Source organism: Podarcis bocagei, assembly GCF_964188305.1.
Source record: "Podarcis bocagei genome assembly, chromosome: 6".
Classification (NCBI taxonomy): Eukaryota; Metazoa; Chordata; class Lepidosauria; order Squamata; family Lacertidae; genus Podarcis; species Podarcis bocagei.
The window spans coordinates 21,727,620-21,755,001 of NC_138130.1; the positions used below are offsets into that span (position 1 = coordinate 21,727,620).

Here is a 27,382-nt window from a genome sequence, read left to right on the forward strand (position 1 = left end):
TTCTGTGGTGGGAATGTAGAGAAGTTAAAAAATTCTGGGAAATGATATATAATGAATTGAAAAAAATGTTCAGAATGACATTTGTAAAACAAAAACCAGAAGCATTTTTGTTAGGGATTTTAGGACAAGACCTGCCACGAAAAACACAGAACTTATTTATGTAAGCTACAACAGTGGCAAGAATCTTGTTAGCACAAGGATAGAAGAATGAGGAAATCACAAAGAAAGAACAATGGCAAGAAAAATTGGTGAGCTATGCGGAATTGACTAAATTGACATACAAACTGCATGATAAGGACAATCGTGACTTCAAGGAAGAATGGGAACTTTTTACAAATTACCTAAAAAGACAACAAAATGATTTGGACTCCTTGGCAGGTTTTGAATAAACACCCACAAATTTACTGGTTGAACATATGATAGATAAGGCAAAGATAATGTACAAATTTATAACAAGCAACAAATAATATGTGAAAAGAAATCAGAGGGGGGAGCTGAGGGAAGTCTGGGGGGAGTGGGAGGGATGGGGGAAAGGGGGGAAATAATGTAATTTATTATTTGGATTGATAACTTGTTATGTTGAAATTGTTTAATAAAAATATTTTAAAAACAACAACTGTGCACATTTCTTATCATCAGCTGTACAGGTGAAACACACAGATAGGAAAACAGATCTTGAAAATATATGCAAATATATATGTGATCATTAAATCTGATACCATGGGATATCCGTTTTCCACATTCTGCTGGGAAACTTGACTACAGTGCTACCTCAGGTTAAGTACTTAATTTGTTCCAGAGGTCTGTACTTAACCTGAAACTGTTCTTAACCTGAAGCACCACTTTGCCTAATGGGGCCTCCTGCTGCCGCCACGCTGCCGGGGCACGATTTCTGTTCTCATCCTGAAGCAAAGTTCTTAACCTGAAGCACTATTTCTGGGTTAGTGCAGTCTGTAAGCTGAAGCGTATGTAACCCGAGGTACCACTGTATGATAATATGATTTATAGCAGGAATTGACAACTAGAGACCTCAGGACCAAAACCCCAGTTGCCAACTGAGAGGAAGCGGGGTGTACAGTCTAACCCACTCACCACCTATGAGAGGCAGTGTGGTGTACTGATCCAAGGAGGCCTGGGTTCAAATCCCCATTTAGCTACAAAACTCACTGGATGACCTTGAGCCAGGCATTGTTTCTGGGAGTTGCAGTCCAAAAGCATGAGGAGGGCAACACCTTGGCTGCCCCCATTTTAACCTCACAAGAAGTCTATGAAGTAAGAGGAAATGGATGCTTTAGCTGAGATTCCTGCCTTGCGGGGTTGGACTAGATGACCGTTGGGTACCTTCCAACTCTGTGATTCTCCCAAGATCACTCAGTGAGCTTCATGGCTAAATTGGGATTTGAACCTTCATCTCCCTAATCCTAGTCTGAGGATATTCTAATCACAACACCATCCTGGCTCTCAATTTTTTATTATTTGCATAAGGATGTATAATCCTACAGCCAGAAGATTCTCTCTGTCTCTCGCTTTCCCCTTCCCATGTTTCAGATTTCCACGGAGGAGCATTGTGACATGTCTCAGCTAACAGGAAACTTTGGGCTGATGTTCTCCAGGCCTTTAGAGCTGACAAGCGGGAAAGGCTGCTGGTCTGGTGGAAGGAGGGGGTGGAGTTTAGCAGTGACTGATGGGAAAGACACAAGTGGGTTTTAAAAAATAAATAAACCAGGGAGACTGCCTTCAGAATGCTCCATTATCAAAACCCTGTACAGTGCAGACACCAGACAAGCAGTGGGCAGACAAACTATCTCAAGCAAGAAAGGGTTTTCTACCAGCAGTTGGAACTAAATCAAGGACTCTTCTGCTTGGACAATTTACAAGGTAAAGATCTATTTCAAGTCGGTTTAGAATGAACACAAGCTTTTACTAGAAAACCAGAGGGTGTCTCTTTTTAATTGATTCTTATTAAAAACATATGTTTTTTAGAAGTCCCTTTGACTTAAATGAAATCTTCCTTGGAATTTATTTCGCTGAATGAAATAGGACTTGATTTGATTCTGCACATAATGTGTTTCAAGTCAAGATGAAGTAATTCAGGAACATCCCCGTAAACATGTTTTAAATAGTGCAGTCAAGGGTCTTGCCCCATACTAAAAAACAGTTCTGATTTATTTTTACTTTGGGTTTTCATACTTTTACTGATTTGTTTATGGGATCCTTTTTGTGAGCCATCTTGAGCATCTCATAAATTTGCCCAAGAAAGAGCAGCAGTTAGAGATACCCACATGCAGTCAATATACCTTAACAGGTATTGGGATGTGACTATGTGATGGGAAAAGAGGAGGAATTTACCATAAATGCAAGTCACTCGTGAGCGGACCTATGTTAACAAATAACCCATCACACACTGCTTTCCCCGAGTGGGCCGCAATTCTATATGCACATTTGCCAAGGAATGAGTCCTGTTGAGTTCAGTGGGACTTATTTCTGAATAGGCATGTTAATAGGATCACGTGCTGTGAATCAACCCACTACCTATACTTTAACCAAAATATAAGGTTTGGGTGGTTTGTGATATTTCCCTTTAACAAATATTGTTGGCAGAGATGTCCCAGAAACTGTGCCCGTCGTGTATGGGTATAGCCAGGGGTCATTCAAGTAAATAAATAAAAATACTTAACTAAAAGTAGAAATTGTATAAAGATTTTGACAGATGTTTCTGAGCATGGGGGCAGGGCAAAATAAAGTAATTTTAAACAACTCCTGTTGAGACATTTCATTTGGAATCTGCTAGCCAGAGCCAGGCAGAGGATGAAGACAGGTGGGTGTTCTGCCCGCCACCAACATAAATCCTGGCTATGCCCATGACGTCGTGGTTCACTCTTGAGTTTAGAATCCCCCCCCTTTGATATTAAAATTGGAGCGATTAGTTCAGTGGGAGCAGCAGAGACCCTCGCTTTTCCGCAGCTCGCTGTTTTCTTTTGCACCTAACCTGGCTGTGCGCCCGGGAAAAGATCAAAGCGGAGCGTAAAGATATAGTAAAGAGGCTTGGCAGGGTTTTTACCCCGCAAATCACGCCGGCTTGGCTCGAGGACGTGTGTGTGTGTGTGTGTTTTCCTCTTCTCCTTTTCCCCACCCACTTCTCCCTGGGTTTCCCGACGGCGCACAGCGCTGCGCTCAGCAGACGGCCGGGCTGCTTCGCCGCCTGGTGCGCTCAGGGTGGGCGCACGTGTTTGGGGCTGCCTGGGATTGGCCGCGACGGGGATCCGGCGGGCGCTGCCACCTGGCGGGCTTGCTGATCCCGTATCCGGAGGCTTTCTCTCTCTCCCCCGTCTTTTTAGACCCAAGGCGGCGGCGTGCGCACCAGTCTCCTCGGGCAGCGGTCATGGGTAGGCGCAGCGCCTGGGAGCTGTGGGTGCTGGCGCTCTTCTTGCTCCGCTACGGCGCAGCGCTGGAGCCCAGCAGCGCCTCTCCGGCGCGCCTCGAGGGGGAGGCCGGGCGCAGCAGCCCCGCCGCTGGCGCTGGGAAGAGCAGCGTCGTCCCGATCGCCGCCGGAGAGCAGCTGGAGGAAGAGGACACCGGCAGCTCCAACCTCTCCAAGGCGGTGGCGCCCGGGAAGGGCGACCGAGGGTCGTACCCGCCGTGCGCCAGGAAGACGGACATCGCCGAGGCGTTCAAGTATGTCAACACGGTGGTGGCTTGCGCCGTCTTCGTGCTGGGCATCATCGGCAACTCCACGCTGCTGCGGATCATCTACAAGAACAAATGCATGAGGAACGGCCCCAACATCCTCATCGCCAGCCTGGCGCTGGGAGACCTGCTGCTCATCATCATCGACATCCCCATCAATTTGTACAAGGTAAGCGGCGGCAGACAGCAAGGCGCGCGGTTGGTGGCGTGGGAACAGCAAAGCGGCAGACCTAAGCAGGGGGACTCGGGCGACGTCTTCTTGTTTCCTTTCTCTCTCCCCCCGCCCCCCGAAATTTTTATTAAAGTTTTAAGGAGACAATAGAATTATATCTAGAACCAGTGCTTTACCCCCCCTAAAAAATGTTTAGGGGTACTCTCATTTTAACTCAAGAAAACCACCATTTTATAGTTCAAATTGGGAAAAATAAATACAGTGGTACCTCGGGTTACATACGCTTCTGGTTACATACACTTCAGGTTACAGACTCCGCTAACCTAGAAATAGTGCTTCAGGTTAAGAACTTTGCTTCAGGTTGAGAACAGAAATCATGCTCCGGCAGCACGGCGGCAGCAGGAGGCCCCATTAGCTGAAGTGGTGCTTCAGGTTAAGAACAGTTTCGGGTTAAGAACGGACCTCCGGAACGAATTGAGTACAGTAAATGGACAAAAGTACAAAGTTTCACAAAATGTTTAGGGGTATGCGTATCCCTGCATCCCTCCGAAAAAAGCACTGTCTAGAACAAATGAAGTCAGAAAAAGAAAGAAATAGAAAGAGGAGGAAAGCAAAGAATAAAAGAAAAAAATCGTTCCAGTAGCACCTTAGAGACCAACTATGTTTGTTATTGGTATGAGCTTTCATGTGCATGCACACTTCTCTAAGAAAAGAGAGGAAAAAGACGATAGATAGATCTATCTCCCTCTATTCTATTTATACTCTAATCTTCAATCCATATACAAAGAAGTGAGTCTGCCTGGCCCAACCAGGGACGTTTTCCTCTTAGCCTCACATCCTCAGAAAAGCCCACTCTTGCCTGTCTCCCACACAGGCTTCTCTCTTCTAACCATCACCCCTCTCTCTGTATGTAGCTTCATTTATGCAAAGGACAATAATAAGAGCGCTTCCAGAAATTAGCAATCATAAAAAAGTTCTTGATTCCTTTTGAGGATGCTGGGCTTTAATTTGAAATCGCTCTGTAATCTAAGTTTGAGGGACTCGGGTGGTAATAAAGGGGTGGCCTCTGAGCATGTGCAGAGTACATCACAGGCCTTACTCATTAATGGTGGCCGACTCACACGTTTGCTGTTGAAAGGGCAGAGCTTCTCGGAAGGAGAATTGCCGAGTTTACGCACAGGATCCTTGCATCCATTAAAACAGAGGAGCGGTTAAAGTAGAATCAACAGTGCTGTACATGCTTATTCTGAAGAAAGTTCCACCGTATTCACTGAGGCTTACATCCCAGAATTGCAGCCTAAGTCTTCTAAACAGTCTCAGTCATAAAATGTTTAAGCTCTAAAAAGAAACTACATGGCTGCGAAGGGTTGCAAGTGGCTCAAAATTAAAATGAGTAAACAGCCATTTGTGGGGGTTTTTTGAACAATTGATTTGTCAAAATTTATCTTCTGTGCCATGAAAATAAATAAAAACAGTATTAATTTTTTTAAAAATGAGTAGAAAAAAGTGTTTTTACAGTGAGAGGTGCTATTCAAGAGCACTCAAAAGGTTATACACTCTGCCCTGGAAACTCTTTTGTCTAATAACAGATATGTTGGGGTTGACAGCACTTAGTAGTGAGAGAAAGGAACTCTGCACATGGTCAGACGCATTATCTACTTTATCATCTCTTCAGCGGTTCTAGGTCTGAACCCTTCTGTTGAAACCTGGTTTCTGAGTCTTGTCAACAACAGCTTGTCTTGGGCTTCAATTCCTGTGCACACTTTCTTTGGTGTAAGTCCCATTATACTCAGTAGGGCTTACCTCTGAGTAAATGGGCGCTGGTATGAATTGCCATGAGAACTGGGGTGCGCTTCATGAGGTGTGCAGAAACATTCACTTTTCATGCCCCCTTTGACTTTTCTATGAGAAACTCAGCCGGGAGATAGGTGAGAGTATAATTCTTTGTAATCACTGGGTCTGAAAGAGTGCTTAACTCTGGTTGGATTTCATTCACATTGTCCTGTATTTCACACTATGCAAAACAGAACTGAGGAACTTTCTGCTGTGATATTAAATAACAAGAATATTCATATTGAGGATATTGAGGATCATATTGAGGATGTTAAGAGCCTTAAATTTAAAAAAGTAGACAAATTCATGAAAGACGGAAATATCACTGAAGATTGTCTCAAAAACTTAAATTCCCCTGGACTTTAGACAGCAGTCCTAATCCCATTTATTCTAGAGTGAGCCCCATTGCATTCTGTTAAACTTACTCCTGAGTAGATATGGTTAGGATTACACTGTTAGAGATATACATAGTTTTATCTGATACCCCAGGCAATGAAGGTGATCTGCTGAGACTGGACTGCCCTTGTTAAAGGTAAAGGTAAAGGGACCCCTGACCATTAGGTCCAGTCGTGGCCGACTCTGGGGTTGCGGCGCTCATCTCGCTTTATTGGCCGAGGGAGCCAGCTTACAGCTTCCGGGTCATGTGGCCAGCATGACTAAGCCGCTTCTGGCGAACCAGAGCAGCACACAGAAACGCCGTTTACCTTCCTGCCAGAGTGGTCCCTATTTATCTACTTGCACTTTGAGGTGCTTTTGAACTGCTAGGTTGACAGGAGCAGGGACTGATCAACGGGAGCTCACCCCATCATGGGGATTCGAACTGCCGACCTTCTGATCGGCAAGTCCTAGGCTCTGTGGTTTAACCCACAGCACCACCCATGCCCTTGTTAATACCAAGTATTTTAAGATATTTGAATATGAATAATTGGACAGGGGTTGGCTTCATGCTAGGGTCCCTGGCTGGGGTCTTGGTGAGAGGCAGCAAGCCTTGAGGCTTGGCTCACTCGCTTGAGTCAGTCATGGCCCCCGCAATTTTGACTCATTTGTCAAGGGAGAGAGCTAAATTTGGGCAATTCTGGTATTGTGTTTTATCCATCTTTTTATGAGGTCCCATTGAGGTTCCGTTTAGCTGGTGGTAGGATATATGACGCTGGTGCACTGACCATTGGCCTGGCCCATCATTGCTCCATAGCATTCGGAATCAACTGAGCCACCATGATACTAATCACATTCCTTGACCAACAACTCTTTGGCCATTTCCTTCCAAAGTCCATCCCATTCTCAGCTGGTGCCATTGGACAGTTTGGTTGACTCATGTCTTGCTGGGATAGAACAGATCCTCAGTATGTGTGCAAAGGAAGTGTCGCTGACCACAGTGACTATCCCAGCCACAATTCAAAGCTTGCCAGTTTTGTTCCTGCTCCCAGCCCTTCCCACATTTGACAGAGGTTTAATGCACACCCAAAAAAGCCTTAATGGGGGCTTCCTGTACAACAGCTTCCTATTTCCTAAACCAATCCTGAAACTATTTCAGTAGTTGCCCTTGTAGTTTCTTTTGCAGTTGCTGATTTCCCAGAAATAAAGTCCGTTTCACTTGCTAGCTGATGCTTAGTCTTGTTTGTCAAATAAAAACGAACGCTCCCATTGTCACAGATCTATGCAAATCTGTTTGACTCCGCATGTTGAATTTCCTGTACAAAAGCAGCAAGAGCTCAGAATTGCTTCGCTCACGAATTCCACCCTCCTTGGCTTCCATCACTGCAAAGCTCATTCAGAGCTCTCAGAAAAGCAGCGTCATCATTCGTTCATGCACTTTTCTAGGGCAGTGACTAAGGAGAGGGGGACCTGCCACGTGGAGAGAGCGAGGAAGAACTTCTCATAGAACAGTGTTGTGGGGTTGAAAGGGACCTCGAGGATCATCTAGTCCAACCCCCTGCTGGCGCAGAAAATCTGCTGCCACATCATCCGTCTCAAGTAACCTAGCATCCTTTGACTTCTGGGGTGTCAGCAACACTTCACACTGACTAGGGTGCTCCACATTCCATTCAGTGTAACGTTTTTACAGTCGTACTCATTCTGGAAGTCTGTTCCAACTTCCAGAACATTCGGAAGCCAAAGCATGGCTTCTGATTGGCTGCAGGAAGCTCCAGCAGCCAATCAGAAGCCATGGAAGCCCCATCGGATATTCGGCTTCCAAAAAATAGTTAGAAAACTGGAACACTAACTTCTAGGTTTCGATTGTTCAGGAGCCAAAATGTACGAGTACCAAAGCGTTCGACAACCAAGGTATGACTGTATTATATTAGTACAGTAAGTACCGTATTTTTCGCCCTATAGGACGCACCGGCCCATAGGACGCACCTAGATTTGGGGGGGGGGGGACTTCTAGGTTTCGATTGTTCAGGAGCCAAAATGTACGAGTACCAAAGCGTTCGACAACCAAGGTATGACTGTATTATATTAGTACAGTAAGTACCGTATTTTTCGCCCTATAGGACGCACCGGCCCATAGGACGCACCTAGATTTGGGGGGGGATAAAGGGGGGGATTATTATTTTTTCCCCAGGCACGGGGCTGGGGCGGGGGAAGCCCGAGCTTCCGCTGACCCCAGCCCCCAGAACAGGCAGCTCTGGGAGCTTGCGGGGCTGGGGTCGGGGGAAGCCCGAGCTTCCCCCTCCCCCAGAACGGGTCCCAGAGCGATGCAGAAGCTGTGCGCAGCTTTGGCATCGCTCTGGCAGCTTGCGCAGCTGGGGGAGGGGGAAGCCCGAGCTTCCCCCTCCCCCAGCCCCCAGAATGGGTCCCCGCCGCCAGCCTCCAAACCAGGTCGGGGGACAGCGGGATGGCGGCGTTCCGCCTCCCCGCTGTCTCCCGAGCTTGTGGGGCTGGCGGTGGGGCTCTCCTGAAGCCTGGAGAGCAAGAGGGGTCGGTGCGCACCGACCCCTCTCGCTCTCCAGGCTTCAGCGAAAGCCTGCATTCGCCCCATAGGACGCACACACATTTCCCCTTCATTTTTGAAGGGGAAAAGTGCGTTCTATAGGGCGAAAAATACGGTAAGTGTATAGTCAGACATTGGCAGAATTGGAGGAAAGTGCCACAAAGTGCTTTTGTGTTTCTCCTGAATGACATTTTAGAGAAGTAGAGATCAAATACAGATTACCATTTCTACCATGCTGCAACTTACCGGTAAACCCATTTGCGGTATTATTGCAAAGTGGTGATAATTTTTAACATATTTCTACACCGGAGATGGGAATTCCTTTTATTATTATTATTATTTAAGCCCAGGGGTTCCCTTATAGACAAATTCCCAAGGGCCACATATTAGTGTTGGGCAGGGAGAGACAGAGACAGAAGTAGACAGACGGAACAAACATTACAAGAAAGGAGATTCCGACTAAACATCAGGAAGAACTTTCTGCTGGTATAAGCTGCTAGTCAGTGGAACTTACTTCCTTGGAAGGTGATGGACTCTCCTTCATTGGAGGGTTTTAAGCAGAGGTTGGATGGCCATCATTCAACTCAGGCAGAGCAGAGCCAATGAGAGACATGGCCTTGGAGAAGGAGCAGAGACTGGGAAGAATCCCAGGCTGGATAGAGGGGGGCCCCCCGAGGTTTACATTCCCTCTTCTGCAGCATACAATAGGAATGGAGAACAAGTGACCCTTCAGGGGTTGTTCGACTACAACTCCCATCATCCCTTCTATTGGTGAAAGCTAAGTGAATTTCCATGAGTTTTTATTTTTTTAAAAAAAAATTATTGAATTTTCACAAATTATAAAATCAAACACAATACAAACAAACACACACAAAAACAAACAAGTATAATTTCAAAACCTTATTCTCTTAAAACTTACTTCACCGACCTCCTCATACCTCCCCTTTCTGCATTCCAATTTCAAATATTTTGTTCAGCAAATCCTCACCCTTAATTTAATCTAATTGTAATCCTTTCTTTTCCTTTAACCTAATCTTTACAGCTGTAGTACGCTTACTTCTATAGCTGCAACATTTTAACACTCATTAATTTTACAATGTCTCTTAAGATAGATCTTAAATTTCTTCCAATCTTCTTCCGCCGTCTCTTTTCCCTGGTCTCGGATTCTGCCATTCATTTCTGCCAATCCCATATAATCTATCACCTTCATCTGCCATTCTTCCAGGGTGGGTAGATCTTGTGTCTTCCAATACTTTGCGATGAGTATTCTTGCTGCTGTTGTTGCATACATAAAGAATGTTCTGTCTTTCTTTGGCACCAATTGGCCGACAATGCCCAGGAGAAAGGCCTCTGGTTTCTTAAGGAAGGTATATTTAAATACCTTTTTCATTATATATCATTTCCCAGAAAGCCTTAATCCTTGGGCACGTCCACCAAAGGTGAAAGAATGTACCTTCAGTTTCTTTACATTTCCAAGAATTTCCATGAGTTTTTATGAGTCTGCTTCTTTTTGATGTTGCCCTCCAGTCTACATTCACAGACCGATCCGCATCTGAGATTATCATGAGTGCTTTCAGCTGAGACCTCTGTATTAATTTAATCAGTTATCTTGGGGAGACTGGGAATAGATTCACACACACCCCTTTCTTTTTACAGTGGTACCTCGGGTTACATACGCTTCAGGTTACATACGCTTCAGGTTACATACTCTGCTAACCCAGGAATAGTGCTTCAGGTGAAGAACTTTGCATCAGGATGAGAACAGAAATTGTGCTACGGCAGCACGGCGGCAGCAGGAGGCCCCATTAGCTAAAGTGGTGCTTCAGGTTAAGAACAGTTTCAGGTTAAGAGCGGACCTTCGGAACAAATTAAGTACTTAACCTGAGGTTCCACTGTACTCATTATAATAACTTCTGGGCACCCCTATTTCAGAATATGTTAGAGTATTCCAGTGTGTTCAGACCATTCCTGTTATCCTCTCTGTCCAGTTTTGAACCGATTTGCTAAATTCAACCTTTTATTCATGATACACATCAAACCTCAGCAATATCTCTTTAAATGAGGACTTCACGGCTTTGAAAGGTATACACACAAAATGAATTCAAACAGGATAGTTAGAAGCCTATGTTTTTCAAAGCACATCTATGGGGAATGGAAGTTTATTCCAGGTTGGATTTCTTATGGCTCCCTGTTAGGTTGGAAATCATGTGTTTGCAGCTACATAAAGTGTGAAGCTATGCTTGTTTGCAGTGGCTTCATGGCTATTACCCAGTGCTCTTAAATCTTTCTGTATCCCTTATCTGCATATCACTCCACACAAGCTTATCTCTTATCAGCCCCTTCTGTCTCCTTCTCCTTCTCCCACTCCTGTCTCCATGCTTTTTGCCCTTTGCCTTTTACCAGCTTCCCACTTCTCAGTGTCCATCAAAATCCTTCCTTCTTCTTCCCAAGTTCCGTATCTTCAGCACAGTATTTCTAACACTGCCTTAGCCTCGTCCTTTTTTCTGTTTTACTGCTGCCAAGCTTCTTCCCTATCCCATCCTCTCTAGGATTTGCCAAGTTTCAGTGCCTGGCTCCTTTTCCAGCTTGAAATAATTTTCTTTAAAAATAATTTTTTTTTTAGATTTTCCACAATAATAACATAAACCACAAAGCAGAATAACACACAAAAACAGAAAAAAGAAAAGAAAAATACATCAGTGAACAAAGAAAAAAAAGGAACAATAAACAGATAAACAATAACAACTAACTTAATTCTTTACAAATCCAACCTTTTAAACATCTTGGTTGATTTCCTCTAGTCCCTCCCTTCTGAGTTTCCTCGTAGTTGAAAGTAACAGCTTTCCAATATCTTTATTGAACTAAAACAATTTCCAAGTATAGTCCATCTTATTCACATTTCTTAATATTCTAAATCCCATTTATTTAATTATAACTTAGTTTAAACCTAGGCCTATTTGTTTCTTTCAAGTAATTTCTAATTTTTTATATTACAGTATTTATTCAAATAGTCCTTAAATTTCCTCCAGTCCTCTTGAAACTCCTCTTCTTTCTGGTCGTTGATTCTTCCAGCCAGATCAGCTAGCTCCAAAAAGTCCATCATCTTCATCTGCCAATCTTCCACTGTTGGTAATTCTTGTGTTTTCCAATTTTTAGCAAGTAATATTTGGGCTGCCGTTGTGGCATACAAAAATAATTTAACATCTTTCTTGGGCTTGAAATAATTTTCATCATTCCTCTCTTAACGTTGATTTTAACATAACCAAACGGTTGCCGTGCATTTCAGATTATAGTGTAAGGCAGTTTTTCCCAGGAAGGTGCAGTTGTTCCCAGCAAATGTGACTGTGAATAATCAGATCTTTTTTTTCCTCCAGGACAAGTTCTATGAAACAATTCTAGGCTAACTGGTTTTATTCTTGCAGTAACCGAGAATCTTAATAAAGTGGTTGCGTTATGTAATTAGTTATGTAATTTTTTCTTCTTCTCTGGATTTGATTTGCATAAATCATAGTATTCCGAGTTTTGCAGCGACAGCTCCCATGCTGCAAGAGCTATATCTAACTACCTGTTATCAACCATCTGTCTTCATGAGATGATGGACTTGTAAGCTCTTTGGATGGCTTGGAGTCATGTGGTTACATTTCTTCGGGCGGATGAAGGGTGCCAAACAGGAGGAGCCAGACCCACTGCAAAGTGTCACATTTGTAGATTAAATGAGGTTTTGGCTGGCATCCAAATTACATTTGGAAATGTGTCTGCCTGCCTTTACATAGACTTGGGCAACGTGGCTGCAGCCTTCTGTACGATTATTCCCATGTCACTCCCAGACATGTACAAAACATTACAGTGGTACCTTAATTCGTTCAGAAGGTCCGTTCTTAACCTCAAACTGTTCTTAATCTGAAGCATCACTTTAGCTAATGGGGACTCCTGCTGCCGCCGCACCGCCGGAGCACGATTTCTGTTCTCATCCTGAAGCAAAGTTCTTAACCCGAGGTACTATTTCTGGGTTAGCGGAGTCTGTAACCTGAAGCGTCTGTAACCTGAAGCGTCTGTAACCCGAGGTACCACTGTATAGCCACGCGCTCGAACTCCTTTGCATCCTTGTAAAGAGTGCACAAAATAGGCTTTCCAAAGGCTATCATGTAAGCGTGCGACAAAGCTCAACCACATGGCTATAAGGTTTTTAGACATTACTGAAAGCCTGGCTACGTAGCCAGAATATTTTTTTACATTCCTGGGAGCAATATAAGAGAACCTGCAGGTCTGTTGAAAAGGGAGCCTTCTATCAAAATTCTGAGTGACCTCTAGGATTATTGGCATTGGCGATATCACCATATCGAGAGTAAATCCCTCTTGCAGTTTGTATACATACCCAAATCACTGCAGCCATCTCTCTTTGGGGGAAAACCAAGGCACTTGGTAGGTTTGCACATTCCATACTGCTGATATTATCTTGCCAGGAAATGCCAAGATGATAAACTGTGAAGATCCATCCATTTTGCTCTTCCATCCTGTACAGTGGTACCTCGGGTTAAGTACTTAATTTGTTCCAGAAGTCCGTACTTAACCTGAAACTGTTCTTAACCTGAAGCACCACTTTAGCTAATGGGGCCTCCTGCTGCTGCCACGCCGCCGGAGTACAATTTCTGTTCTCATCCTGAAGCAAAGTTCTTAACCTGAGGCACTATTTCTGGGTTAGCGGAGTCTGTAACCTGAAGCATATGTAACCTGAAGCGCATGTAACCCGAGGTACCACTGTAATGGTCAACTGGTTCTAGTTGCTGTTGCTGCCCACACCCTACTCTCTCTCCCCAACAATTTGACTGGTTTGAGAAATCCAGGTTGTTAGTACGTTTTGGGGAGTATCTGTGACAGTATCCACAAGCCGAGTCCTAAAAGTTGTGATTTCTGTTTTAAAGTCATGGCAACAAAATAAATATGGACAAATCTCTAACTTGTTTAACTTGCTTGGCTCACTCAAACCATGAAATTTGAGTCTGGAGGATCTGCAAACAAACCCCTCTGAGCTCCAGAGCATTCATGATTCATGTCTCTATCTTATCACCCAGGCAGATAAAGCCATAGTCCTCTTTCTGTGGACTGATTCAGTTCCTAGTTATGCTATGCGGGTGGGAAGATCATATCTTGTCTTCATATCAGACTATACAGTATTTGTCTTGCCGCTTCAGTTTTTCCTGCGCCCCACTGCATGAAACAAATTCTTGCTTTTGAATACCTCCATCGCATCTTCTCATCAGATTAAATATGCATTCATCTACATTGTTTTCCTTTTAAATCCAGGCTGCAAGCTTTATTTGACTTAATCAGTGCATTAATCAACTAAAGTTTTAATGAAGTCATTAAGCAGTGAGGGCCAGTTTTAATAAGGGAGCTGAGCTTTAAAACCACTTGTTGCATTTTTCAAATTTTTCGTCCTGGCATGAGCCTGATGTGAATTACAACGTGGAAATCAAAATATCAAAGGCAGCCTTTCCGCCCAACAATGAGTGGTAGTCTTTAATAACTTTTAAGGTGTCTCACATTTGCATCAACATCTCAAAAAGGCATTTACCGTATATTGGCATTTTGGTTTCATGATTATTATTTTAACCTAATAGGTAGGTTATTAATCCATAATGCCAGTTGGTTGGCAGCCCTTACCTGTCTATCTAGCCATTCATTAATTCATTCATTCATCCAACACTTTTGTATCCTGGGTCTTCAGAGTAACATGCATACATAAATTTCATTTTCCTATTGCTGAGGTTCAGTGTCTGAAGCACAGAGCACCGTCCTAACGGTTGTTGATAGCTATTACTTCCAGTTAATAAAATAGTCCTTTTTAATATTGCTTCCCTTGCTTAGGCCAGGCATACATGATTGGAATGAACCAATCACGGGAATAAATCATAGTTAAGTTACATTAAAAATCAGTGGAATAGGGCAATACAGTGGTGCCTCGGGTTAAGTACTTAATTCGTTCCGGAGGTCTGTTCTTAACCTGAAACTGTTCTTAACCTGAAGCACCACTTTAGCTAATGGGGCCTCCCGCTGCTGCTGCGCCGCCGGAGCACGATTTCTGGTCTCATCCTGAAGCAAAGTTCTTAACCCGAGGTATTATTTCTGGGTTAGCGAACCTGAAGCGTATTTAACCTGAAGCATATGTAACCTGAGGTACCGCTGTACATGTTTACTCAGTCAGATAAGGACCTCATATGTATAGTGGAAAAAATAATGCATTAGGATTGCATCGACAAACGTGAAACTTTTAGATTTAATACATGTCTTTCAAAAAGGATCAGTTCCCACTTTCCCACCACACATATAATATCTCTAGCCAATTGAAGTTATACAAGCCAGACTTTATTCATTACTAGCTTAAGTTCTGTTGATTTCCATGTGATTAATTTTTCCTGGATTAGGCCCGATCCGTGCATTCGATTTTTCATTTCAATTTTCCTGAGTATGTCCTAGCGGCTTTATTATTTGGTCTGGTTTCCAGGGGCCAGAGTTTAGCTTTCTGCAGTCTTATACCTGCTTGCTTGACTATAGTAATAGTTCATTATTCGCTTGTGCTGTAAGGACATATTTCCATTTGATTCTCTTAACATATGTTCTACTCTTAAGGTTCTAAATCGCTGGTGGGGGGTTGCAGATTTAGCTGCATAGAGGCACAAACTGTGATCAATATAGAATTGTTAACCCTTAGCTGTTTGTTTACTCTTCACAGCTCCATGCGGAAAACTGGCCTTTTGGGGCTGCCGTGTGTAAACTGGTCCCCTTCATTCAAAAGACATCGTTGGGCATCACTGTGTTAAGTTTATGTGCTCTCAGTATTGATAGGTGAGAAATCAAGATCTTCATTCTATTTTTACCCAGTGTGCACATTTGGTATAAATAATCTTTTAAATAGTAAGGTAAAGGTAAAGGGACCCCTGATCATTAGGTCCAGTCGTGGCCGACTCTGGGGTTGCAGCGCTCATCTCGCTTTATTGGCCGAGGGAGCCGGCATACAGCTTCCGGGTCATGTGGCCAGCATGACGAAGCCATTTCTGGCGAACCAGAGCAGCGCACAGAAACGCCGTTTACCTTCCTGCCGAAGCAGTATCTATTTATCTACTTGCACTTTGACTGCTAGGTTGGCAAGAGCTGGGGCCGAACAACGGGAGCTCACCCCGCTGTGGGGATTCGAACCGCCAACCATACGATCGGCAAGTCCTAGGCACTGAGGTTTTACCCACAGCGCCACCCGCGTCCCCAAATAATGTATATAAAGCAGATATTTTGGGGGAACTTTCATTCCTCACTACTATGAGCTGAATAAAGAGCATGAAATCCACACTCGACTCTGAGTATATTTCAGCGGCCATGGAAGATATCCTCTTCCGACTCTGGAGAAGGTCTCCTCGTGAGCTATCTGCTGACCAGATTCAGATGGATGCAGGAGCTGCTGTTATTGCTCACTTCCCAAACATGTCATGCTTTCTGCTTCCGTGCTGCAGGCGTTTCTGCAGTGCTGTACTTGGGACAGAAATAGGGCCTAAATGTCACCACTTATGCTTACGTTCGCATCAGCAGGACTGGGGGGGGGGGGGAGAGACGGGCTTTTAGTCCCAGCATAGTGTATGATCTGATCTAATCAGCACCTCTTTCTTCCATTTAGGTATCGGGCAGTCGCTTCGTGGAGCCGTATCAAGGGAATTGGAGTCCCAATGTGGACGGCGGTTGAAATCGTCCTGATCTGGGCCGTGTCTCTTGTTTTAGCTGTCCCCGAGGCTTTAGGCTTTGATTTGATTACCCTCCCATACCACGGCCAGAAACTTAAAGTGTGTCTACTTAATCCCCGCCAGGAAACTTCTTTCATGCAGGTACGGTGTTCTCTTGTGAGCCAGCTGCTTCCGTGTTAGGAGATGTGTTTATTTAATAAAGCCGTACCCTGCCTGTCTCCGAAATACACATCTGAGGAGGGTACAAATGATGCGCCTGTCTGTGTACTTGCAGACAAAGAGCAACGATAAACACAAGACACAAAAAAACCTGTTTTACAAGTTATTTTCCCTTTCAGTGGTCAGGAAGAGCTATATAACACTTAGGACTCAGCCAGAAAAAGCGTTCTATATGCATTCTATATGCGATATAACACTGTGACACCAGGTGGCGCTGTGGAGTCTCGTCTTTCCCAACTGGATTTCCCTGTATGAGTTTACAATGCGTTTAACTAAAACGCTTCTTTGATGCATCTAGATCCAGCCTTAGTCTGGTCCCTTTGATACGTGGACCCAGCTGGTATGAGCGTCAAGTACTCGCTAACTAACCTTGACCTTTTATTTTATTTTATTAAATTTACATACCGCCCTTCATCAAAAGATCTTTTTTTTTTTTTGAAATAATTTTTATTAACAGGCCAATCACATCACATTATCCATATCACATTAATTCCAAATTATACAGCCAAATTTTAAATTTTGTTGGGTGTACCCATACATCAAGCTCCTCTCAAGTCCAAAACAGCATCACTTATCTTACTGCTTTCATTAGACAGTTCTGTCCAATTTGATCCAGATAGTCCTTTATTACTTCCTTTCTCTTCTTGTTGTTATCATAAATTCCTTTCTTTGCGATCTCTGATAATTTTCACAAGCAGGTTAAAAGCTGGCATTCTATGTGGGTTTTGTACTCTTCCAAAAATCATATCGGTCAGGGACAGCCTCTGTACAACGCTTCCATAGACAAAATTAATCTCCGATCTGTCCTTTATTTTTCCAGGCTTACCAAATAAATCAAATGAGTCTGGGGGCTCTGTCAGGCCAAACTTGCATTCCAACATTCCTTCTCATTTGAACAATCCTGATTCTCCTCCCCCAGTCCTCCTTACTCCGGCAAGCCTGTCTTGGCGAGACGCCATTTTTTAACTACGTCATTAAAAATTTCCTCTTTTCTCACCGTTCTCCAGTCTTCTTTCCTGTTATATTCCATCCCACATAGTTCTTAAAGTCCTGCCTATGATTTCATCAAAAGATCTCAGAGCAGTTCACAGAATAAAATACACGATAAAACACAGTAAATAATTAAAAACAAACAAGAACCAAACCTTCCTACAGACACATTTAAAAGGCTTGGGTGAAGAGCAACATTTTTGCCTGGCACCTTAAAGTGAAGGCACCAGGCGAATCTCCCTGGGGAGAGCATTCCACAAGCGAGGAACCACTACAGAAAAGGCCCTGTTCTTGTATTGCCACCCTCTGGATCTCACATGGAGGAGGCACATGAAGAAGGGCCACAGAGGATGAACACAGAGTCCGGGGTGGTTTATATGGGGAGAGGCGGTCCTTGAGGTATTGCAGTCCTGAGCCGTTAAAGGCTTTATAGGTCAAAGCTGGCACTTTGAATTGGGCCCGGAAGCTGATTTGGCAGCCAGTGCAGTCTCCTTTCCCATCATATTCATCCTTTCTAGAGAAGAAAGAGCTCCTTTCCCCCCCCTCCATTGTTTATCTCTCACACAGCTAATCTCCCCTCGCAGTTGGGAAGAAAAAGCAGGTGAGATTAGCCAAGGAAGGAAGGTTCCTGGCTCCTCCTTCCTTGTGAGTATAGTTCAGCTGGGGCTCCCACGTTCCTCAGAGCAGAGAGGAAGGCATGGGGCAAGTGAGTGCATTGAGTCCCTTCATTTTTCCTCACCTGTGCGGCAAGGATGGAGAACTTGCGGTCCTCCAAGTGGTGATGGAGTAGGACTCCCATGTCAAGTGGGGTGCTGCTTTTCTCCTGGGCACCAGTTCTTCCGGCCAACCTGCCTGCTGTGGGAGTCCGAGGCAGCATCCCCCACAAGGGCATATTCTTATGAGACTCCAGTGGGCCGATTTCTTAATGAAGGTACTCTGAACATGCCAGTCTGTTAGGTTTGGCGTGTGATACTCTGTACATCGTGGACATGCATGTGTCCTTGACTGCCATTATAAAGCAAAGTTATTGTAAGTAATGGCAAGTTAAATTGATGGAATATGCGCAGCTTGCAGATTTAACATATAGAATAAGAAAACAAGAAGAGCATGCGTTTAAGGAAGATTGGAAAATGTTTATTGAATATATGGGGGGAAATTGTGTACACTTGAAAACGATGGCAGCATTAAGATAAATTCAACAGTGTAAATAAGTTTTAATGGGGTGTAATAATGGAATACTGGATGGTTTGGTTTATGTAAAATATTCAGGGATTTACAGTATGCAGAATGAACCATGGAAAGAGAAGAAGGGAAGTCATTGATATTTTAAGGTTGTTTAAATGAATATTCTAAAATGTAAAGCAGAAAAGAAATAATTAAAAAATATAAAGCAAACTGATTTAATGGTTCTGGGTTGTTTTTTTCATTCCCTCCTTCTCCTCTTAGCTTTACAAGGACGCTAAAGACTGGTGGCTCTTCAGCTTTTATTTCTGCTTGCCACTGGCAACCACGGGCCTTTTCTACACTTTGATGACCTGCGAGATGCTCAGGAAGAAGAGTGGGATGCAGATCGCTTTAAACGACCACTTAAAACAGGTAAAGATCATACAGATTCATATAATTGTAGAGTTGGAAGGGGCACCAAGGGGCATCTAGTCCAACCCCTCTGCGATGCAAGAATCCTGCCTACAGCCGTCGCTGGGTGGCCTCGAACCAGCAACCTTCTGGTTAACAGCCAGACACACTGGCCTATCTACCTGACATTGTGTACATCCTATTTTGACGAAAATTTCTTTCCCAGGAAATTTTTCTCTAGATGCCGTCGCTGGGTGGCCTCGAACCAGCAACCTTCTGGTTAACAGCCAGACACACTGGCCTATCTCCCTGACATTGTGTACATCCTATTTTGATGAAAATTTCTTTCCCAGGAAATTTTTCTCTAGATGCCGTCGCTGGGTGGCCTCGAACCAGCAACCTTCTGGTTAACAGCCAGACACACTGGCCTATCTCCCTGACATTGTGTACATCCTATTTTGACGAAAATAATTTTCCCAGGAAAGTTTTCTCTCGATGCTTTTTGTAGCACTCAAGCAGGCTAAAGTGTGGTCTTCATCTGCCTCGATGAATGATAACAAGCAGGTTGATAGGAGCAAACAGGCTTTGTTTCCAGGGTTTCGGTAAAGATGCAGGTGGTGGACAATGTGGGAAAATGGGACAGGAGAAGCTATGGCTTTGGCATCTTCACTGGAACATGTTAAAAGTATAGCATCAACCACTAGATTGCACCCACGGTATCCATAACCTTTGCTACATACAGTGATAGCTTTTGCATCCTCTGCCTAGTTGTTCCAGTGGTTGCTCCTTAAAAGTGGAGGGTGGTATTCAATGAAATAATTGCATGTGTGGAATGGCTTTCAGTTGTGCAATGGGATTCCTGCCCCCCTGCACACACCTGGCACTATCCCCAAATCTGCTCTTGGGGGGGGGGGCTGGAGAATCCCACAGGTTAGATTTAAGGGGTGTGTGGCAGGAGGAAAGGGGTGTGGGGAGTCCGGTTGCACAAGCAGTTGTTGTTCTGCTCCTGCCATTATTTAGATGAATGCTGCCTGGAATACACAGGAAACAAGGAAAAAAGACACACAATTTCTAAGCTAACCACAGTTTGAAGATGAAATACCATACCCTCTTGGGGTCAAGGAAGGCATAGAGAAATCTTCCCCCAAACCAGAATACCAGTAACCATAGTTAACACCTCTCACTTGATCCTGCATAGTCAATGCTACCAATCTCCTGGTGGCAAGGTTTTATCATTGTGTATATTGTTACGGCATGTTCCTCGTCAATAGAAAATTTGTTTTCTTCTGTACAGGAACACGTTTGAGGTGTGGAGCTCACAGTCGTAGCACACCACCGAGCAAATTATACTTAATACCAGACAAGAAGTAGTAAAAGAGAGGCAGCATGTTAAAACTTGGCCTAAAATTGGCCTACCAATTACCAATACCAATATACAAACCAGAGAGATGGATTACTTATATCAGGGGGAGCCACAAGGGCAGAAAAAGGGTCTGCAAGTGGGTTTCCCACCAAGGTTGATGAATACAAACATATGCGGTGTGCACAAGAAGGTTGGTTATGCGTGCATAGGTCTGGTGGAGGGTTCGAATCTTTGTCATCATCGTTATTTATTAATTAAATTTTTATACTGCCCTGTACCCACAGGTCTCAGGGCAGTTCACAGTCATGCTAATGGGTGCTCATGTGACTATGTGGTAGCCTCAGGCATAGAGGGTCTGACTAGGCCAGACATGTCCAAAGTCCATTTCGGGGGCCTAATTTGGCCCGCCAGTTGGTTTAATTCTGGCCCCTGTGGCAGTTTATTTCCTGGGGTAAAATCCTAAAAAAAACTCAACAACTTCAATCCTAAAAAAAGCTCAAAACCAACTTTGGGGTAAAATTATACAAAAAGCTCAACAACTTCAATCCTAAGAAAAAAAGGTTAACAACTTTGGTCGGCCCTCACGGCCCTTCACTTCATCAAATCTGGCCCTCTTTGAAAAAAGTTTGGACACCACTGGACTAGGCCAAATCAATATGGGCCTTGGGTGGCTGAATTAGAGGTTTGCCATTTGTGTTTCCTGGGGCTCTCGCACTACCACACATAGAGTCATGCCTTCTGCTTGATATACTCCATAGGCAAAATGGCGATTTCTAGGGCCGGCGAGGCTGAGCTCCTGAGATAATAGCATGTAACCAAGTAATGCCAGGCATGCGTCAGGGACTGGCAAGGCGCTGAGAAGCTGGCAGCAGAGGAAGGGAGGGTGGAGTCTTTGACTCAGGAGAGGGGTCCAGTGATTTGTGGGGACCTGTATTAGCCAGGAGACAAGAGTCAGAGGCAGGGAAGCTTCAGAGCTGAAGCACGGAGCACAGGAGGGGTCGGAGGAAGACGCAGGTCAGGTCAAGGCCAAGTGCCACCACTGTCTCCTAGAACCAGGAGAGGATTGAAGAGGGAAGAGCAGAGGTGGCTTCCACACAGGTTCGCAGCCCATCGGAAAGTACAGTCGTACCTTGGAACTCGAACGCCTTGGTACTTGGACATTTTGGCTCCCAAATGCCACAAACCCAGAAGTGAGTGTTCTGGTTTGCAAACGTTCTTTGGAACCCAAACGTCCGCCGGAGCTTCCTGCAGCCAATCAGAAGCCACGCCTTGGTTTCTGAACGGACTTCTGGAACGGATTCTGTTCGACTTCCAAGGTACAACTGTATATGAAATGGAGGGAGGGCCATTGCTGCAACTACTCCATAGAGCGCACATCACACTATTTATTTATTTATTTATTTATATTTATTGAATAGACTGGTGTGGGGCTATTTGGAGCCATAGAAACTACTTTAAGTGTCCACTTTTGACAAATAATAATAATTTTTTTAAAAATTATTTATACCCGGTCCTCCCCAGCTCAGGGTGGCTAACAACCAACAACCAATAATAAAAACAAGTTGAATGAATACAACTTAAAAACAAGATTAAAATACAACATTAAAACAATTAAAATGCAGCCTCATCACAGGAGGAGAAAGGAAAAAGAAACAGGGGGAGGGAATCAAATTGACTCCAAGTGTTAACACTCTGCCGTGTGCATTTTTTTTGGCTGGGGAGCATCCACAACAGCGTGTCTCGTTTCATTGGTGCTATTTTGGTTATGTAGGTGAGCCCTTGAACTACAGAAAGTCTGTCTAAATCACAGCTTTCCAAACTGCGTGGTGCAACACGTTAGTGTGTCGGCTGCAGTGCGTAGGCGTGACCTGCGACCGTTCCCCGCGCTCCTCCCGGGGCTGGAAAGGGGTTGGTTTAACCTCCAGTTTTCTAGTAAAGCTGAATTACTGTGCATTAATGAATTAATTGAATGAATGAATTACTGTGAATTAATGATGCATGTCTAAAAAGCGTGTCACCAACGTGAAAAGTTTCGGAAGTAGCAGTTGCTGTTCTTTGGCTGGTTTGTTTGTTGGAAGAATTCAAAGTAGATCAACGAGCAATGGTCAAAAAACCCCAAAAGCAAAATGCGCAGACTTTTCTTTTGAAGTATCATGCAATATTTTGCCCAGTGCCCTTGTTTTTTTCATAGCCAGAAGCCAGAAGTGTGCCAGTGTGTGTAGGAGAAACATAATGCAGAGATTGGTCAGGGATCATGTTCCAATTGAAATGTTCAGCTTCATTAAGTATGACCCGTTTTCCCATTTTCAATGGCTGTTTCTTTGCTTTCAGAGACGCGAAGTGGCCAGAACCGTGTTTTTCTTAGTGCTCGTATTCGCTGTGTGTTGGCTTCCTCTCCACCTTGGTAGGATACTGAAGTTTGCTCTTTACGATGCGAGTGACCCAAACAGATGCGAACTTCTGAGGTAGGGCTCCTCTGATGAAACGCTTCCCAAGATAGCGCTGCCATTTTGATTTACTCCCCCAAAGGTGGCATTTATGCAGAGCCAATTTATACAGCAAGTGGCCCTCTGAGATCATTGTGAGCAGCGTATATGGCAGCCAGTGGACATACTGGGGTGCAAGTCTGTCTCTTCCAGTGCCCAGTCTAATTGTGGCTTTTTGTAAAACCCCTATGTGGTTCCTATATATGTGTTAAAGGTAAAGGTAAAGGGACCCCTGACCATTAGGTCCAGTCGTGGCCGACTCTGGGGTTGCGACGCTCATCTCGCTTTATTGGCCGAGGGAGCCAGCGTACAGCTTCCGGGTCATGTGGCCAGCATGACTAAGCCACTTCTGGCGAACCAGAGCAGCACACGGAAACGCTGTTTACCTTCCCGCTGGAGAGGTACCTATTTATCTACTTGCACTTTGACGTGCTTTCGAACTGCTAGGTTGGCAGGAGCAGGGACCGAGCAACGGGAGCTCACCCCGTCGCGGGGATTCGAACCGCCGACCTTCTGATCGGCAAGTCCTAGGCTCTGTGGTTTAACCCACAGCGCCACCCGCGTCCCTTTATATATGTGTTGCATCTGCACTATTCAGATTCGGCCATAATACAGGTGGCTCAGAAGTAGGTATACAGTTGAATCAATGAAATACTACTACTAATAATAATAATTAGTAATAATAATTTATTATTTATACCCCGCCCATCTGGCTGGGTTTCCCCAGCCACTCTGGGCGGCTTCCAACAAAAGATTAAAAATACATTAAAACATCAGTCATTAAAAACTTCCCTAAACAGGGCTGCCTTCAGATGTCTTCTAAATGTCAGATAGTTGCTTATTTCTTTGACATCTGGTGGGAGGGCGTTCCACAGGGCAGGCGCCACTACCAAGAAGGCCCTCTGCCTGGTTCCCTGCAACCTCGCTTCTCGCAGGGAGGGAACCGCCAGAAGGCCCTCGGCGCTGGACCTCAGTGTCCGGGTTGAACGATGGGGGTGGAAATTTATCACAACACATTATATGGGTACACATAACTGACACGCAACAGAGTGGCAGTTAAACTTCAGCTGGAGAGAATAGTGCGGCATTGGGGGGGGGGAATAGTCAGATAAAAGGATTATTTTTCTTTACTGATATTGTGAACGAGAACAGCAAACCTGAGTCAAAAACAAAGAAAGTGGATTCTAAAGCAGTATATCTAATTTTGGGCCGCCCTGTATGCTTGATCTTCAGCCTCTGATAGCTTCCATGTACTGCTTTTCCCAATAAAATACGCAGAATATTTCGCTGATAAAGTGTGCCTAAGGTGTGGAGCCAGAGAGAAATCCCACAGGTCAAAAAGTGATGGCAAGGAAAGCAGTGTAGTCCCGTCTGAAAGCATGGGAAGACAATATCCTCCTTTCCACTGTGTTTATTCACCACCACCAAATGAATTCATCCTTTTTTTCCCTGTCTTTCATCCATCCTACCAGACTTCCTTCTTTGTGACCTACTTCCTATTTATGATCTTGATTTCCCCACCAAAACAACCCCAAGAAGTCCAGCAGTTCTACCTGAAATCTTTTCCTAATCTGACTACCTTAAAGCAGTCATGGGGAGGAACCAAAGGTCCTCCAACTGTTTTCTCCTGCATGAAAGCCCTAAATTCCCAACGAGATACACCCAACCTGTAGAACGATTTGCTCACTCTTTATGGGAAGCTCCCATTGCACACTGGAGCAAAATAGCAAAATAGCTAGTTTCTTCTGGAAAGACTAAAGCAGTCCCCCCCCCCCTGCTTTCAGAAGATAGTGTGATTAGCAGCCTGCTTTCACAAATGGGAAATTCCTTATTTTGAATTCCTTCAAAACATTTACAGGGGAAATGTTCTAGGATCATCCCGCTAGCTTCATGGGTGAGTGAGGAATTGAACCTATTTCTCCCTGCTCCTAGTCCAGCATTATTTACCTCTATATCACACAGGCTCCCTAGTTGCAGTAGACTGCCTAACACGTCCTGATGCTTAACTATCTTTAAATAAAGAATTTCAACTATTTTTCATATCTTTTTCCCCCATGCAGCTTTTTGCTCATATGGAACTACATTGCTATGAACATGGCATCCCTGAATTCCTGCATTAATCCAATTGCTCTCTATTGGGTGAGCAAAAGATTCAAAAACTGCTTTAAGGTAAGAAGTCTTTGTTGAAATGTGCTTTTATAGAAATGAAGCTAGGCAGCATCAGGTTAAGGGAGAAATCCAAACCCAAGACGCGCTGAGATGAGACCTTGAGGTGTGTCTGGGATAATGAACAGGACAGGTTTTGTTTCTGCTTAAAGGCGCTGGCAAACGAAATTATCAAGGTGTCTAGTGCAAATTCACTATATAAAAGTGTTCCTTCTTTGCACAGTTTCCACATGAATCAGCTGCTCTCTAGGGGCATCCCTAAGGACTACCAGCAGTTGTGTTGTGAGCAACTGTGATTGTCCCATTGATTGCTTAGCACTGTCAATTTACAGCCTAGGAGGAGGGGACTCCTGACTCAATAGGGAGCGCACATTTCCAAAACCCGGGATAAGAAAATTCAGGGAGAAAGAAGAGCCACAGCAGCAATTGGCTCCAGTTCTCCAGCGAGTCCAGTTCCTACTTTGAGGACCAGTGAGGTAGACCATGGACTGGAGAGACCATGGACTGAAGTGGTATAGTGGTTAAGGGTGTTGGATGAGAACCTGTGAGATCTGAGTTCAGGTTCTCACAGCTTGGCCTTGGCCCAGTATACCTGAAGGAGCGTCTCCACCCCCATCGTTCTGCCCGGACGCTGAGGTCCAGTGCTGAGGGCCTTCTGGTGGTTCCCTCACTGCGAGAAGCCAAGTTACAGGGAACCAGGCAGAGGGCCTTCTCGGTAGTGGCACCCGCCCTGTGGAACACACTCCCACCAGATGTCAAAGAGAACAACAACTACCAGACTTTTAGAAGACATCTGAAGGCAGCCCTGTTTAGGGAAGCTTTTAATATTTGATGCATTACAGTATTTTAATATTTTGTTGGAAGCCACCCAGAGTGGCTGGGGAAGCCCAGCCAGATGGGCAGGGTATAAATATATTATTATTATTATTATTATTATTATTATTATTATTATTATTATTATTATTATTAGTGACCTTGGGTCCTGAGCCTAACTCTTCCTCACTGGGTGGATGCAATAAAATAGAGAAGGGGAGAACCATGCAACTTTAGATTGATTAGCTTCAACCAGAGCCAGGGCCTTTTCAACTCTGGCTCCGGCCTGGTGGAACACTCTGCCCCGTGAGACCAGGGCCCTGCAGGATCTGATTTCTTTCCGCAGGGCCTGTAAGACAGAGTTGTTCCGCCTGGCCTTTGGCTTGGAGCCAATTTGATTCCCTCCCCCTCTTGCTTTTTCCTTTCTCCTCCTGTGATGAGGCTGCATTTTAATATTTTAATGTTTCAATATTTTAATGTTGTATTTTAATTTTGTTTTTAAGTTGTAATCATTCAACTTGTTTTTATTATTGCTTGTAAGCCGCCCTGAGCCTGGCCTTGGCTGGGAAGGGCGGGGTATAAAGTATTATTATTATTATTATTATTATTATTATTATTATTATTATTATTATTATTAACTTGGAGAAAAGGTAGGATAGAAATGTAAACATAAATAAACTGTAACCCCCAAAAATAGTTCTGAGTTTTTGGTCAGAAATAGGTAGTAGGCATTCTCTCTATTGAAGTGTTGCACCAAGCCTTCTAATAAGGGTTTCTGCTCTCTTTCAAGTCATGTCTGTGTTGCTGGTGCCATTCGAAAGATATGCTGTCCCTGGAAGAGAAGCAGTCCTGCTTAAAGTTCAGAGCCAATGATCATGGGTATGACAATTTCCGCTCCAGCAACAAGTACAGCTCGTCTTAAGGAAGGGAAATGTACCCTCAGCTCCTGTGACAAAAGACTGCGGTAAAAACAGCAGATTTCTGGGGAGAAACGAGTTTGAGTTTGCTCGGAAAACCAAATTGTAAAACTTTGCTTACAGTCTGTACCAGTTGTGATTACGCACGGCGCCCGTAGCTATTTGAACACATGAAAATCACCAGGAGACGAGACGCAAAAAAAAAAAAGAAAACCCCTTGTTGAAAGCACTTAAACTCTTCGGAATGAGCACTTCCAGATCATCCTCAAATCCTGTGAACGAAACAACTCTGTATTCATTGAGCTAGCCCTGGGAGCCTGAGTAATAATTCTTTGTATATAGTATACCATGGCTGTTGTTTGGGACAAAGCCAGCTTTGTCTATAAATTACTGTAATCTATCTATCTTTCTTCCTTTCTTGCTTGCTTTCTTTCTTTGGTGGGAGAGATTAAAAGATACAGGCATGTCCAAAACATAATCCCTTATCAAATGTGCA

The 27,382-nt window shown here is 44.1% G+C and overlaps 1 protein-coding gene across 1 annotated transcript; it reads left to right on the top strand.

The window, feature by feature from the left end:
• Positions 1–1,737: 1,737 nt before the first annotated feature.
• On the top strand, positions 1,738–27,288 carry EDNRB (endothelin receptor type B). The gene is made up of 8 exons (XM_081199195.1): positions 1,738–1,878; positions 3,339–3,856; positions 15,361–15,473; positions 16,294–16,498; positions 19,013–19,162; positions 22,836–22,969; positions 25,051–25,159; positions 26,760–27,288. Exons 1-8 carry the CDS (start codon positions 1,743–1,745, stop codon positions 26,889–26,891), a joined length of 1,497 nt encoding a protein of 498 aa, XP_081055321.1. The 5' UTR covers positions 1,738–1,742; the 3' UTR covers positions 26,892–27,288.
• The last annotated feature ends 94 nt before the right edge of the window (positions 27,289–27,382 follow it).

Coding starts and splice junctions, on each gene's coding strand:
- EDNRB (XM_081199195.1), top strand. CDS start 1,743: ATGCTCCATTATCAAAACCCTGTACAGTGCAGACACCAGACAAGCAGT. Junction 19,163..22,835: donor TAAACGACCACTTAAAACAG/GTAAAGATCATA, acceptor CTTTGCTTTCAG/AGACGCGAAGTGGCCAGAAC. Junction 25,160..26,759: donor GATTCAAAAACTGCTTTAAG/GTAAGAAGTCTT, acceptor CTCTCTTTCAAG/TCATGTCTGTGTTGCTGGTG.